This window comes from Phlebotomus argentipes, unplaced genomic scaffold (genome assembly GCF_947086385.1).
Source record: "Phlebotomus argentipes unplaced genomic scaffold, Phlebotomus argentipes genome assembly contig_5, whole genome shotgun sequence".
NCBI lineage: Eukaryota > Metazoa > Arthropoda > Insecta > Diptera > Psychodidae > Phlebotomus > Phlebotomus argentipes.
In genome coordinates, this window is record NW_026776165.1 from 1466870 (window position 1) to 1482288 (window position 15419).

Here is a 15419-nt window from a genome sequence, read left to right on the forward strand (position 1 = left end):
ATTTAATTGAAATTAAATTAATTGCTTATTATATTCTATCAATAAAATAATAATTAAAGTGTGTGTTAGTTGGTTAGTGGTTAGAAGGCGCACCCATAGCTTAGTCCCGGATCCTGGGGAGCGGATCCGGTCGCCAGCAGCCACCGCGAGGAGGTGCTATGGGCACTTTCCCTGGTCCGAGGACGAAGCCTCGCCAGGGACTGACTGCCAAAGCGGGACAGAGTCCCTTGTCGTCGAGCGTCCGTGGTTCGGGGAGGTCTGCAGGGGCGGGGGCGGCAGTCTACCAAGAGATCTGCGAGGGGTGGGGCAGGGCGTGGGCGGGTGGGGCTTCGGAGTCAGACGTGGAGCTCTCCGAATCGGAAGTGGATGCGGAGAAGTCCAGGTCGGACTCCAGGAAGGGCGGACAGTCAATAGCGCTGTCGTGCTCGAAGTTCTGATGGAACAGAGGCTCATCCACGCCAACGATGGGCAGTGCCGCAAGCGCCGGAGCGAGGATGAACACCCAGGGCGGGATGTTTCGGGGCAGGGGCGGGGGCGGGGGAGGGGCGGAGATGTGAGACACGTCCATGGAGGAGTCCTCCAGGAAGTGAAGAGGGGTGGAAGAACGCTGATCGACGAATGAATCCATAGTGGAAAGACTAAGTCTGCAGGCTTTTGCTTTAGAGAGAAGAAGTTGAGTCAACCGTTCTGCTCTGGTGCCGAAGACTGAATGTGCAGATCTGCCGTCGAGCTGGCCTTTTATAGGCCTGTCGTCGGCCTACCTGCGGCACCGGAGCGTAGGATTACCCAAGGGATTATCGTCCCTTTCACCACTTAATGACTTTTTAACCTGTTTCTAACTAATCAGGGCGGATTACCTCTGTTTGTCTAGTCCTTTTATTTGCAAACAACATTTAAAGTCAGTAAACTAGAAAATGAAGTGAAACAATTTGTTAGACATTCTGACAAAATATCAAAATCTTAAAATTTCAAGTGGAATATCGTCCCGGCTCTCGAGTGCAGAGCTTATTTCTTCGGATCTGTGGGTGAGATGGTGTAAAATAACTTACGGTCGCTCTTACAATCATTTTCTTGAGGCACAGGAAAATTGTTATCGAAGAAAAGAAAATAAAGTGGTAGAATAATAATTGTGTTAATATTTTTAGAAAATTCAGTACATCGAAAATTTAAATATCTGTCTATTCCAGTTTCTCTATTCAAAGCTTCGTATTCAAAATATACTTAATCTTTCTCGCCTTTTCACATGTTTGCAAACTCCGGCGAATGCAATAACTTGACCTCTTGTGAGTCATCGCCGATTCGTTCTTCCAATTCTATTTCAATCTCTTTGTTGGTACATTCGTGTTATTAAAAGGAGTCATGTGGAATCCTTCTGTGGCTCCCTCGTCGATTTCCCAGGCATCCCTCAAATCAATTGCAAATGCATACGATTGCGGATATTCTCCAAGGGAGATAGACAGAGTCATCTTTCCTTGAAAAATCAAAGACGATGCAAATGGGGTGAGTTCGTCAACGAGGGTGAATCTGGCAGATTGAGTTCATCTCCTGAAGAAATGGGGATGATGGGATTAAATGCGTGTCGCTTTATGAGGTGAGGAAATGTCGTGGTGATTGGAGTTTCGGTGGCATCTAAATTAACACATTATTTCGTGCAAGTGCTTCCCGAATACACAATTAGAGCTTCCAGTATCACATTTTCGGCGCCATTTCATCGTGTGGCGAAGGGGGTTCGGTGAAAGTTTCACCCAAAATGAGCACGATTGGACACTTTTGGGGATCACCAGACTTTTCCAATTCGGGCCAGTTTTTATTGGCACATTTTCACCTTCTTCCCAAACTTGAGAATTTTCCCAACTTTTCCCATTTCGGCGAGAGCGCGTGGACAGGAAAAGGACTTTCAATTATCAAGTGAAATTGGGAAATTTTTGCACACAAACATTATACTTGCAATTCCCCGAATTTATTGAGAAAGTCCTTCTCACCCAAAATTGCCCCACTCTTTGCCCTCGAATCCACCCATTGTGTGTGTGTGCGGATTGAATCTTCTTGTCCAGTGAAATGTGCATCATTGGATTACAAAGTGCGGGTTTGAATGTGAGAGAATTGCTGTAAGCGACAGAATTGTGCATGGATTAAAATATATCATCACTAACGTTCAGTTCAATTTAACGCTCTGTGCATTTAATTAATTTGCTGAGAAGGAAATCCCTCTCTGACTTTTTCCACGACATTTTCTCCGACTGCCATCGAATTGACTCTGCAATGACGCTCAATTAACTTGAGTGCAATATTTGCCACGAGCACAGTCACACGCCGCTTCGGTGTCAGAGGTGCAATTGGAGTGCAAATTGTGTGGCGAAGAGGGTCACATAAAATGCCGAATTATGTGCCGTCTTCATGGTTGGTCTCTTGCTCCCAATTAAATCACGTCATCCCCCATTTTGGCCACGATCACGTCCACCAATTGGCCAAATGAAGCATTCACACCCTATCAACCGCAGTGCCGAATGCCACTTAATTAGCGTGTAATCAAACATTCTTTGATGGTCTGGCATCATTTTCTGGAGCGCTGCAATGGAAAATCAGGGTGGAACTGTGACTATTGCGCGAAATATTTGTGGGTGTGAACACATTTCGATATCACGAAACATCATAACGATATGCGATATCTGCATTATCACTCACGCGCCCTGTTATTCCATCAGATATATTGGCAAACATTTGCAATTAAGTGATAACCACTTCAAATTGCGCGAGTAATTTGCTTTAAAATCACTCTCTCGTATTGCTAGTCTAATAGTCCAACATGAACTTCTTACTTTTCATCGTTTTTTCTGGTCTTTTCCCATACTTTTCAAGTGCGCAGCAAACAAATCCTCTAATTCAAGCACATGCAGATCTTCACTTGATCTTCCTTCGCCACTCGACGACTCTGTATGTACAGATTTTTATCGTTAAGCGTATGTGAAAGGTTTAAGAGAGCTTTTTGAACTTCCAGATCAGCTGTTCGCAGCTATATTGGCTTCTTCACTCAACTCACAGCTGATGATTTGATGATAGAAACAACTAGGGCGATCGAGACTTGGGAAGATAGTGAGACGAGTACAGAAATCGGCGATGCTTTTCAGATTTGCGTCCAGAACTCGACAAATCAACTCAACGACATTCATTACATAATTTTCGATGAACTTGAGAAAGTTCAGCAAGAGACTCAAGATATGCAAATGTTGGTGTTGCGAGAATTGATGACTTTCGATATATTGGAAGATTATAATCAATTCTATGATCATATGAGCACAATTGGAAGGACAATCGATGCCAGATTTAACGGTGAAGTGTATCCTCACCTCTCTGACGTGATCAGTGAACTCGAGTGGGCATCCAGGAGTCTTCCTGGTGATCTTGAGCGGTGCATAGCAAACATTCGCTCACAATGAAAAAAACTAGTAGAATTTCCATGCCAAAGCGAACGAGGAAGAACTCATCAATTTGAATTAGTCATAGATGTCTGTCTTCAATAAATCTCTGGAATTTTTTTCGGGGGAGTTTGTCTGTGGCATTAGCGACACAGTTCGTGTCTCTCAATCAATCGTCTTCATGGGAAAAAAGAATCCGAAAAGAAGTGGGATCAATTGAATAAATGACACGTCAGAAGGTGTGTTCGATTCCCTCTCGCTTTCATTAATTTTGATTTAAGCGAACAGACAGCAAATCTGCGGGGGTGGTTTTTTCCCCAACAGACATTTCCCTCCACTTTTAATTCACTCTTCCCGATAGTTTCCATCATGGGTGGCGAAAATGCTGCAGCAATTTGTTTTCCTCCTTCACTGATGTCCTTTTGTCAATTTTTCCCCCACTTTTCCCGAGGCGTTTCGCAACAGGAAAACTTCATTTCACCCCAACACACACCGCCTCATCCCCATGTCAATTTGCTGCTGGTAATGTCCTTTTATCTATCCTGATAGTGGATGATGATATTTGCCTGTTTTTCACAAAGACGAGGAGTTGATGCTGTTTTCCTCTTGCTTCGCAGTCACGGAAATATGCCGGGAAAATTGAATTTCTCCACAGTGTGTATTGCAAATCAGACACTCAACAAGGTTATTACTGAATTGGAAAATTCCTGTCGCATTTTTCTGACGTAAAAACAGTTCAACGATGATTTAATTGATTGATTTTCTCACTGTTTTCTGTTTAATAAGTAAATCATTTACTTCCGAACAGTATCAGCAGAAGATTGTGTACTTCCTGGCAATTGCGCTGATGCAGTTCTGAAGCAAACCCGGAACATTCTCAACTGTCCAATCCATGCTATCCAGATTTTCCACCACCAGCGGATAGCGTTCGTTGTAGAATCTCTCTGTCATCTGCCTGCCCATCTCAACGGCATGATCGTAGAAGTTGTCACTTATCTCCAGGATGTCTTCCCTCTGCAATTCCCTCAAGAGTGCTTGCTGCATTTCATAAGTCTCCTCTTGGGCGTCTTCAACAGCCTGCAAGATTAGAGACTGCACTGTGAAGACATGAGTTGAGGCTCCGAAGACGCAGATACTGAATTGTTCTCCAATCTCTTCGTTGTTCCGGGGCCTGAAAATGTTTTCCAGACAAGTTTTCCCACGCGTTTCCCATCCTGTCATCTCCGTCACCACGATTTCCATCATGTCATAAGCCACAATTTCGCTGTAAACACTCACAAACTCTCGAACTCCATCGCTGCAAGCAGAGAATGTAGTTAGAAAAGCCAAAGAAGTTTTGTTTTTCTCTCCTACTTACAGGTAGTTTTTCTGGTCTAGGAAGACTCCATGAAGATACGCGTGAGCGTCTGTAAAAGGATTTGCTTCGCAAGCAAAAATCGCTGTGAAAAACACCACAAGTGAGAATATCTTCATTGCTGTGCCTCTCGCAAAGTGAAAGATTTCCCCAACTGACTGGCAAACTTGAAAGACGATCTTAGATAAAAACCTATACTAGCCTTATCACAAATTGATCGCCCAATTAATTGTGATTAAAACATGCAAAGTTACAAAAATGTCTGTCTTTATCAAATAATTCCTTATCACTTTCTTGACGTAAAACTCTTTCGGTAGAATTCGGTGAACTTCCTCATGAAGAGTTGTTTCTTGTCCAGCGTGCGGAAGAGGAGCGGATAGACGGATTGATCGCCACTCTTGAGGCAGAACTTCAGTCTATTGGCATTCATTTTGCTCTCGCGAATAACGAGATTATCATAGGTGGTGTGAAAAAGGACGGAAGAGAAGTAGGAAGAGTCCTGCGGGAAAATCACATTAAGCTTGCATGTAACAGTGATTTTGCGTGGACATACTTGATCTTTCTTGACTTTGCAGCAGAGAATCTGTCTCTCCATCAGCAGAATGCAGTAATTCCACGTTCCAAAGGTACTGGCGGCCACGTCATCAGCATATCGCACGAATCCAACACTTCTGCGACTCATCTGTAGTTAAATACAATTAGGCCACGCCCATTTGAAAGCCCCGCCCATGTGATCTGCATTCTCACCCTGAAATCACTGCACGTGAAGACTTTGAAGTTATTCTCCACGGATTTGGTCAGATTGTTGAGTTCAGCCTCAAGAACAGCGGCAACTTTGAAGATTGAGCTCATCGTATTAACTCCTTCACTGAAGAAGCACTGCAAAGATCAATGTTACTTAAATATAATGATTCCTGATAACTTTCCCACAGCTTTTACCTCAAGAATAAAGTGAATGGCAGCTTCGTAGGCAGATAATCGCTTCACTGGCAGTTTCAGAAACACCTTGATTCCGGTCTCGTAATCCTCACTCATCAGTGTTGTTTGTCTCTGTGCAGAAAATGGTCAAAGAAAATACATTGAGGAGGCGAAAAAGCGTGTACATTACCTTTCGTGGGCAAAATTTTACATTGTAATCAAGAAGAATTTGGTGAACACTCATCATTTCCGTCGCGTATGTCATGTAGATGCCGAAAGAGCCATCCTGAGGAAGGATAGACAGATCATTAGACGCTGTGAATGTGTCTAGGAAAAATTTGATAGTTACCGATATGAAGTCATTGAAGAGATTACAAATTTCCTCAGCAACCATGTCACATTCCTGCAGTTTGGGCAGAAATCTGTCTCTGTGCATCTGACAAATCGCCTCTAGGCAATTGATGTAGCCAACGATTAACTGTTTAACATCTGGCTCGAGATGATCGATCAGCTTCTTCTTGTACGTGTACAGCATTGAGACGTAGTGCTTCTCTGAGTTTAGCAGCATCTGAAGGTTCTTGTTCTCATACCTAGAAAATCCCCCAGAAGAGAGAGAGAAAATACAGACGAGAAAGATAAGAACATTCAGAGAAACTCATATTTACATGCAATCATCAACCATATGAGCAGATAAAAGAGTCTGTGTGTGGGAGATTCCCGCAAAATGATCGCTTTATTGAGCTTCAATAAATAAAGTGGGATTAAGTATAAAAGTCTCTAAAGTGTGATACTGTTTTCATGTCGAATTTTATCAAATTAAATACGCATAACGTGCAACTATAAATTCACGTACCATGTGGTTCTTCGACTGTCCATATCGAGATCACCTGGACAGAATGTGAGGAGAGAAGAGCGAAAAGCGTAAGAAAGATTTGCCTAAACGTCTCAGGAAGATCATTCAAAGTCTGTATCTTCCGTCGCAGGAAACTTACTACTATATTGACTACTTCTGTAGCCACTCGACGAGCTCGCGATGCTCAGGTTGCTCATAATGCTGCCTCTGGTGCTGCTCCTGAACTCCGGCACAACTGACTTGTAGCTCTGACGATTTATCTTTCCGCGGCTGTTCTTCTCTTTCTCTGAAAAGGTGCGAAAGACACGACATTAGCTCACTTCTCGCTGCCTCTCTTAAACACCAATCATACCTTCATTGGCAAATTCCATAAGAACACTCGTCACATGATCATTCCATCGACTGATGGACGGCGTTGGGCCATAGATGTCCAACTGTTGCTGCCCAAGGCGGTCCCTGAACAGCGACAACTTCCCTCGATTAACATCCGGAAGAATTCCCAACTTCGCAAAGCCATAATGTCCGCGGTAGGCGAAGTTGTTCTGATCCGAAACACTCTTGTTTTCCGTGTACACGATGCACTTCTCAAAGAGAAAAGCGTTGCCTTTGAAGCGTCTGCCGGTGTCATTGTCATAAAATTCAAAGGCCTGAAAGTCACGGAATTTTCCCTGATGCATGAGATTAATCTGAAAGACAAGAGAGATCAAGTAACGCCACTAAGTGTGATCCCGATCTTCTTACCTCGTAGCATTCAACGATGTCATTAACATTCACCGAAGCATTCACACAAGCCGCCAACTTCTCCACAGCCTTCCAGGCTCTGGATGTGGCGGCCAATTGGGATTTCACCTCCGAAGAGGCCTCAATTTGCTTCCCCAGCTCATCCAAGACGTTCTCCAGCAGCAGCTTGTAGCGTGGAATTCTCTGTATTGGTTGCAAAAGCAAACTGAGAATGCCCAGTCGATCACCGACTCCCTCCATCTTGCTCGCGAAGAACTTCACGTGATCCTCGCAGATTTTCTTGGACTTGGAGCAATTCATAGCATAGAGAACGTGACAGTAGAAGTAGTCTTCGCCAATGAGCGTCATGAACACACTCGAGATCTTCTCAACGTCTCCATTGCACTGTTTCAACTTCGGCAGAAGATCTTCCGCGTGGAATTCACACACTCTCTTGAGATTACCGAAGATGGCATTCTCTTTGCCACGCAAAGTTGGCGGAAGTTCTCCCTTGAAGACATTGGTGTAGTTGTCAATGCCTCGCTGAAGAATATTTACATAGGTTTCCTCTGTCTTGATCAATTCGTCGACGAGGAGAATCACTCGCCTGAAAGAGAATTTCAATTGGAATTCCATTAAATCAACATCTGAACAGCCCAAAACTTGCTATTACAAAAGCAAGAGTGTTTCTTTGTCATAGAGAGCTCTCAATGATAAGATATGAGGCAAATTGGCGGGGAATTTTAGCCTCAGAAATCCACGCATTTGACACAATTATGATATGAAACTTACGTTGATATTGAATCCTGAGACACTGGACGCGATTGCTGTGGTACTTGAAGGTAATCATCATCGTCAGAGTCCGACGAATCGAAAGTGCTCTCGCTAAAGTCGTCATAGTCTTGAGGAGTGTCGTCATAGATTTCTGTGTTCTTCACCTCGATCACAGGCAATACAGAAGTTTCAACGTCTTCCCCATCTTCAGCCTCTTCAAAATCACTGAAAGCGCATAAAAGATGTCTTCAATGCTCTCTTCTAATCCCACCAATTCACTTTGCACTGTACCTAGAATCGCAAATCGCTTGTGTTGGTGCGTTATCAGTGGATTGCTCAACACTCCGGTTATCGTTTGCCTCCCGATCCTCCTCTTCATGCGTTGTTTCTTCAGCATGACTCACTTCAGTGTCGACGATCTCTTCCTCCTCCTCATCATTCTCCTCTTCGGGCTCCTCCTGGGGCTCAGGCGCTTTCCTGGGCAACTCCGGACTGATCCTGATGGTCTTCGTGCATCGCGGCTCCTCGCGATTCTCTTGGCACAATCGCTCAAACTGCAATTTGCGCATTTGCACGATATTCTTCGGGCAGGAGGAGTTTCTGATCCCTCGCGGAGGTCTCTCTGGCATCCTCTCCGATTCGCACTCATACGAACTCGTGCCACTGTCACTGGAAACACGATTCATGGCATCACTCTCCATTCTTTTGCGCCTTCCGCGGAGGAAAAGCCACAAATCACTTTGGGGGACTCTTGATAAAGAAACTAAGAGCAGAAAAGTCACACGTTCACTCGTCCGAAATCTTCACAAAACACTGACACAATTTTCACACTTGCCTCTGAATTGATGCGGTTTATGCCTTATCAATTGGCTGATACAAGTAGAGAATCTGCAAGTATGCGTGCTGATAACAGCACAGGTAAATTTGGCAAGAAAAATAGCTACAAAAAGTGGAAAATTGATGAAAAATAGAACATCTTCAGAGGCAGAACAATTAATTCTTACGTGCGAAATGCAATTAATGCTGAATATTCACTTGAGATTCACGAGAAATGCTCGGTTTTTCGACCAAAGAGCATTTCACACTGAAAAGCACAATGCCTGAAATAACACACTTGTTGCTTCGCCACCGATAGAGCTTTTCACGAATGGTTTGAGGAGAAAATTCAAACTTGGAAACAGTTTGTCGCATATTTTCAAGCAACAGAAAACAGTTGAAATACAAGGATTGGCGAAAGAAGTGTGAGAATGAATGGCTGAAGGTAAAAGCATTTTCTGATTTCTGTTCTCATTCTTGTTGAATGGAAATTTAAATATATTTGTACATCGATAAATCTCATACGTTACAATATATATACTCTGATGAAAGTGCTCTTGTGCTACATTACATCTGCATACCAGCACTTGTCGATTTCTGATGTCGTCTGTCCGTGCCATGTGAACCTTCCTTTCTGCTTCTTCTGCGTGAAGTGCTCCAAGACGAGTCTCTTGATGTACTCATTCCACTTGCTGATGGTAGGAGATGGACCGGAAATGTCCAGCTGCTTCTGACCGAGGCGATGTCTGAACAGAGATAACTTTCCGTGGTTGACATCTTGAATGATGCCCAAACTGTCAACGTCGTAATGACCACGATAGATGAAGTTCTTCTGACTCGCGTTGTTCTTCGATTCAGTGTACACGATGCACTTCTCAAATAGGAAGACGTAGCCTTTGAAGCGTTTTCCAGCGTCATTGTCATGGAATTCAAAGGCCTGCATGTCACGGAACTTTCCCTGATGAGGCAGACTTATCTAGAAAAGCGAAGACTTTCTTTCAATACACTGAAATTTAATAATTCACATGCAAAATCTTACCTCATAACACTCTGTAATATCCTTAACATTCACCGAAGCATTCACACAAACTGCCAGCTTTTCTATCGCCTTCCACGCTCTGGAAGCTGCAGCAAGTTGTGACTTGACTTGAGTGGAGATCTCGATTTGCTTGCCCAACTCATCGAGGATGTGCTCAAAGAGCAACTTGTATCGCGGAATTCTCTGAATTGGTTGCACTAGAAGACTCATGATACCCAATTTATCGCCAGCATCTTCTCTGTGATCATCGAAGAACTGCTCGTGATCCTTACAAATACTACTGGCCTTCCAGTTATTCATGGCATAGTGAACATAGCTGTAGAAGTGATCTTCTGTAATCAATCTGTGAAAGACATTGGAGATTTCCTCGAGCACGCCATTGCAGCGTTTCAGTTTAGGCAGAAAGATATTTGAATGAAATTCATAGATTTCTATGAGACCGCCGAAAATCGTGAACTTTCTCCCCTTGAGTGTCGCTGGAATATCATGCTCGAAGACTTTGAGGTAGCCACCGATTCCGCGTTGAAGATTGTTTATATAGCTCTTTTCACTTCTAATTATCTCGTCCAGTAAGCAGACCACTTGCCTGCAAGATAAGCACATTACGTTGCCTGATGATAAGCCAATCGTTGTTCGATAAGATAGAAAATATCCACTTGTATGGCATTATAAAGATTCGTACTCTTGTGGAAGTTCAACTTACGACTTTTTGGGTATTTCCTGTCTTTCTGATGGATTTGGCACTTGATCATTATCAGAATCTGTGAAGTCAAAGTCATCCGTGAAATCTGTTGACAACGATGAATTTCTCTGTTGCACTTGTGTAAAGTCGCTAGAAAGCATATCAAAACCATAATTCACTATAATCACACTTATCCATGATTTATTACCCAAAAGTTTTTCTTTTATTCGCTTTCGTTGTCTTCTCAGCTTGTGATTTCTCAGAAATTTTCTTCAAAGTCGATTCTAAGAGCAATCGACGCTCACTAAATGAAGCAATGCCTGAATTCATCTCAGGCGGTTCCGCCTCACTATCACCTGAACAACGATTGTACAGATCCATTATAATGAATCTCACTGAAGCTGATAAGAGAGAAACAAACTGACACGTTCACTCTGCAAGAATTTCCACACAATACTGAAGCAACTTTCAGCACCCACCTCACGATAATTACAAAGCACTTGAGTTATCAAGCAAAAATTCGGAGAAAAGTGGCTGAAATATACCTGATAAGATCTCCTGGAAAACATTCAAATTATCGTGTATTAAAGTTATTAAAATGCTAAAGACACATCCTTCAATATCTTAAATATTTAATTTTTATTTATGATCAATAAACTAAAAAAAACAATTTAATTCACAATGGCAAACCACGTCAATTGGTTAACAAAGAGCGCAAGAGCTTTCCTAGTAAAGGTTTGAAGCTTGAAATGAGAACAGTTTTTGAGAAAATGATTCAAATCTTATCGGAAGTGAATTTATTTTAACGGCTTCTGAGAAATCAATATCGTCTTTGTGATATCATAAGACAGTCAGACATTACGTTTGATTACATTGAAAATTGATGTATTTTCGCTATTTTTTAACACTAGAACTTCAATCATACATTATAGAATTATTTGAAAAACTCCAAGAAAAACCACATTAAATTCTTATGTTCAGCTAAATTATTTACTTTTGGCCTCTTTAAGTAAAGCAAAATATTATTGCACGAAGTGATCACAAAAATTCAAGTGATTCTGTAGTGTTAATGCTCAAGAGATTGTTCTAATCTAATCAAGTTGAAACCAGTTTAATTTAAAAATAACTCACTTCTCTCAGAATTCTGAAAATTTCTTGTCATTCAATTGCAAAAAAACATGTTTTCGCATCCTAAACTTCGTTCCCCGCCATTTCTTCTCATCTATTTTTAGCCTCTCTGGATTGATTATTGTCACAGATATCTTCTATTGATTTCCTGAATGAATATTTCACGATTTGCCAACGTGGAGAATGAATAAGATTTTCTGGCTTCACTCTCTACCCCGATATCAGGTCAATAACATGTAACACGTCATAAGTGGCATAATGAGAAATCCCGGAAAATCAATAAAACCTGTCATTGATTGCCAGAATGGCTGAGAGAATCTCCGCTGGTGTTATTCAAATTTTCACGCCAAGGTCATCCCAACCAGTTGAATGCGAAGAAAATTGATAGGCGACATTGGCTTCATCATCCAATTAACTTTCGCCTCTGCGCTTATCATCTAATCATAGAGTGCTCAGTCATGCTGCGAATCTTATCACTATCGCGAATGTTCTGCACTTTCCGTGGGCGCGAAACGCGAGGAACTTGTGTGATTTTGGCATCTTCAGCATTCGCCGGCCGGTTATTTATAAGTCCGTTATCAGTGAACAAGTTCGCCTCTGGAGAGCATTGATAGTGGGAAAAAGCCTCGTCACGTTCAAGAACAAATATCCAGTATTGCGGCAACGCTGTCGAGGGGAGTCGATCGAGTTAATGAGGAAGAGTGTGAGAGTGTAAAGTGAAATTTCCGAGGCAGCTCAGTGTGCGTGAAGAAGCAATATAGTAAGTCATGCGGCTCAGAAACTTCTCACTGCAGAGGAATAAATTGAATAATTTCCATTAAACCACGCCCACTCAGAAGCCACGCCTACTTATGGTTTATTTTTATTTTTTCCTCTACTTTCTTTTATTAGAATTTTGCTCCGAGTTCTATTCGGAGAACTGAAAGACGTTTATAACTTCTCTGGCTTCATCAATTTCATCATATTGCTCAATCAGAACTTCTAGCATTGGCAGAAGTGCCCTTCGCAGTCCCTTTTCCATCGCATATCGTTCAAATACACCAACACAACCGGCTTGGCTTCGACGCTTGTCGGCGGGCATATAAAAGCCACGCCGGCCGCTCTCTTACCTCAGTCCACTTGAGAGGTTCGTCAGCTCGCGATATCCGTGGTATCCGGCCCATTGTCTTCAGGTAAGGTGGCTTTCAGTGAGTGGAAAATTACGTGTGGAAACTCTGTGTGAAGTGATAGAGTGGAAAAGTGCTGAAAAGAGTGCCGAAGATCGACACAAATCATGTCATATGGTGATGATCACTGTGGTGATAATATACGACGGAAAAGAGATCAGTCGCGATCGAGCAACGCCCACTTCTCAAAGTCACACAGAGAGACACTTTATTGAGGCGTTTTCGTGTGGGCAAACATCTAGTGCTTGGCTTTTTAAGACAATTTTTGCCTGGCGCCACAGAAGCATTGCCGATTAAGTTTGCAAATTGTTCTGTTTCTCCTTTTGCAGATTTCAGTGACGAAGTAAGCAAGAGGAAGTCAACATGCCAAACTACAAAGTGATCTACTTCAATGTTAAGGCTCTGGCCGAGCCTCTTCGTTTCCTCTTGGCCTATGGTGGCATTGAATTCGAGGATCTGCGTGTATCACGCGAAGAGTGGCCCACCCTCAAGTCCTGTAAGTATCAAATCTGCGTGATCGTGAGAGCCACTTTGGGTGATCACGCACAAGTTGACACACTCACCCCAATTCACCGCACAGAAATAACCACGATTCGAGGCCCTATATCGATTGATTGTCGCGATTTTTCGACTGATTTCTAATAATACGTCCAATTGTGTGACCCACATTCAGACATTCAATGCATGCAATTCACTCTGATCTTCCCTTCTTTGCATTTTTTCGTCGCGCACTCGAGATTCACGATCACCGCGAGACGTGCTTCTCAATTTCCTGCCAGATCGGACACAAATCGGGCGCAATTATCTGGAAATCACGAAAAGCCAACTGCCTTTATTTATTATGCAACAATCACTTTATCACAACAACTCTTATCAACAATCCGTATATGATAAATTGCCCCACAAAGTGTACAAGCACTTGCATATCAGGTGTAATTGAAATGGTTTAGAACAAGCCAAGCATTATCACTACTGTTTGTATTTATTCTCTCCTCGCTGGAAAAAGATAATAGAGTGTCTGTGCAAATACAATAAATCTCGCTTAATTATTCTGACGCTGGTATTTATGCTGCGCACACTCAGCCGTCTCCCATCTGGAATGTGGAAAAAAAAAGCCGAAACACACACAAGAGTCAATTGAAAAGTGCTTAGAATTTAATTGACCATAAATTCGCGTGATAAGAATCCCGTGTTGCGAGCTAAGTGAGGAGGAAAAGTGGTGGAAAAAATGAGTCAGTATGGCGAGAAGCCAAGAATAGGGATGAGATTAGACAGTTCATGTTTCAATGAAATCAATTGAAAGATATGAAGATCAAGGAGAATTTGAGGAATATGACTAATCGTCGGTAGTTCTAGTGTTGAATATACATTTAAATTACAAGCGGTCCCGAACAGTTCATTATTCTGTGCTCAAAAGTCATCTTTCGAGGCAGAAACAATGTAAAGAATAGCGTTGGGAGCCCTTTATTTGGGGAGAATTCCACCGACCTTCCCATGCATAACAAATGGCGTGGTAATTAGCGACACAGAACAAAAAGATCTGCCCAGCGACCGGAAAATTGATGCTCTCACTCTCCGCAGCCATGCCGATGGGCCAGATGCCCGTGCTGGAAGTGGACGGACGACGAGTTCACCAGAGCATTTCGATGGCGCGCTACCTGGCGAAGCAAGTGGGTCTCGTTGGGGCGGACGCGTGGGAGGACATGCAGATCGACATTGTGGTGGACACAATCAATGACTTCCGCCTCAGTGAGTAGCTCAACTGCCACCCCTCAACCAATCAACCCCAAGACTAATGCCTGCAATTTCCCGCAGAGATCGCCGTCGTCTCGTACGAGCCCGATGATGATGTGAAGGAGAAGAAGCTGGTCACACTCAACAACGAAGTCATTCCCTTCTACCTGGAGAAGCTGGACGTGATCGCCAGGGAGAACAAGGGACACTTCGCCCTCGGCAAGCTCACGTGGGCCGACCTGTACTTCGCCGGCATCATCGACTACCTCAACTACATGACCAAGACCGACCTCACGGAGAAGTACCCCAACCTCAAGGCCGTGGTGGACAACGTGCTGGCCATCGAGAGCATCAAGGCCTGGGTGGAGAAGCGACCCGTCACCGAAGTCTAATCATCCCCGCACTAAACCTGGCCTCAGCACCCCGAATCCCAGCACCTCAACATTAATGCCGCCCCCGTTTTTACGAATAACATCACACTCAGTAATATTGTTGCCGGAAGGAAATAAAGGCCTTTCTTTCAGTTTTCGGTGCTAAAGTGCGACTTTTACTAGCCCCCGCATTGTCCTTGACCTAGAAAGGCGAGGTTCTCAGGATGTTCTCAGGATGTGCTCTTCTTGAAGCAAATCAAATTAAAATTTAAGATTAAAATTAAAGAAATGAGCGTAAAATTTTGCGTTTATTCAATCCTCAAGCCATATTTTTCTATCAGTGTATGATTTTCTGCTACAAATCGAGTGTCTTTGCTACTCCCATTCTAAATCGAGGGGAAATTTCCCTCTCAATTTTCCACCCTTCTTTCATATCTTCCACAGGGTG

The 15419-nt window shown here is 43.1% G+C and overlaps 4 protein-coding genes across 5 annotated transcripts in view; 2 read left to right on the plus strand and 2 right to left on the minus strand.

Moving 5' to 3' along the window:
- LOC132256219 (general transcription factor 3C polypeptide 3) overlaps window positions 1–15419 on the plus strand; it is a 135742-nt gene that overhangs the window by 93164 nt on the left and 27159 nt on the right. The window lies entirely within an intron of this gene.
- Window positions 4599–8849, minus strand: LOC132255736 (uncharacterized). Of its 2 annotated transcripts, none has more exons than XM_059751875.1 (13): window positions 8327–8849; window positions 8054–8260; window positions 7283–7868; window positions 6894–7227; window positions 6681–6827; window positions 6542–6575; window positions 6038–6278; window positions 5900–5974; window positions 5710–5820; window positions 5518–5649; window positions 5324–5452; window positions 4774–5269; window positions 4599–4713 (listed from the first exon to the last, which is right to left on the minus strand). In XM_059751875.1, exons 1-12 carry the CDS (start codon window positions 8734–8736, stop codon window positions 5057–5059), a joined length of 2619 nt encoding a protein of 872 aa, XP_059607858.1. In that variant the 5' UTR covers window positions 8737–8849; the 3' UTR covers window positions 4599–4713; window positions 4774–5056. The 2 variants fall into 2 exon arrangements, with proteins under 2 accessions (XP_059607858.1, XP_059607857.1); XM_059751874.1 differs by having other exon boundaries at window positions 5879–5974.
- On the minus strand, window positions 9320–11024 carry LOC132266038 (triple functional domain protein-like). The gene is made up of 4 exons (XM_059766866.1): window positions 10781–11024; window positions 10594–10722; window positions 9891–10476; window positions 9320–9827 (listed from the first exon to the last, which is right to left on the minus strand). Exons 1-4 carry the CDS (start codon window positions 10951–10953, stop codon window positions 9414–9416), a joined length of 1302 nt encoding a protein of 433 aa, XP_059622849.1. The 5' UTR covers window positions 10954–11024; the 3' UTR covers window positions 9320–9413.
- LOC132256509 (glutathione S-transferase) lies at window positions 12740–15138 on the plus strand. The gene is made up of 4 exons (XM_059752967.1): window positions 12740–12872; window positions 13196–13362; window positions 14448–14615; window positions 14682–15138. The coding sequence occupies exons 2-4, from the start codon at window positions 13230–13232 to the stop codon at window positions 14990–14992; spliced, it is 612 nt and encodes a 203-aa protein (XP_059608950.1). The 5' UTR covers window positions 12740–12872; window positions 13196–13229; the 3' UTR covers window positions 14993–15138.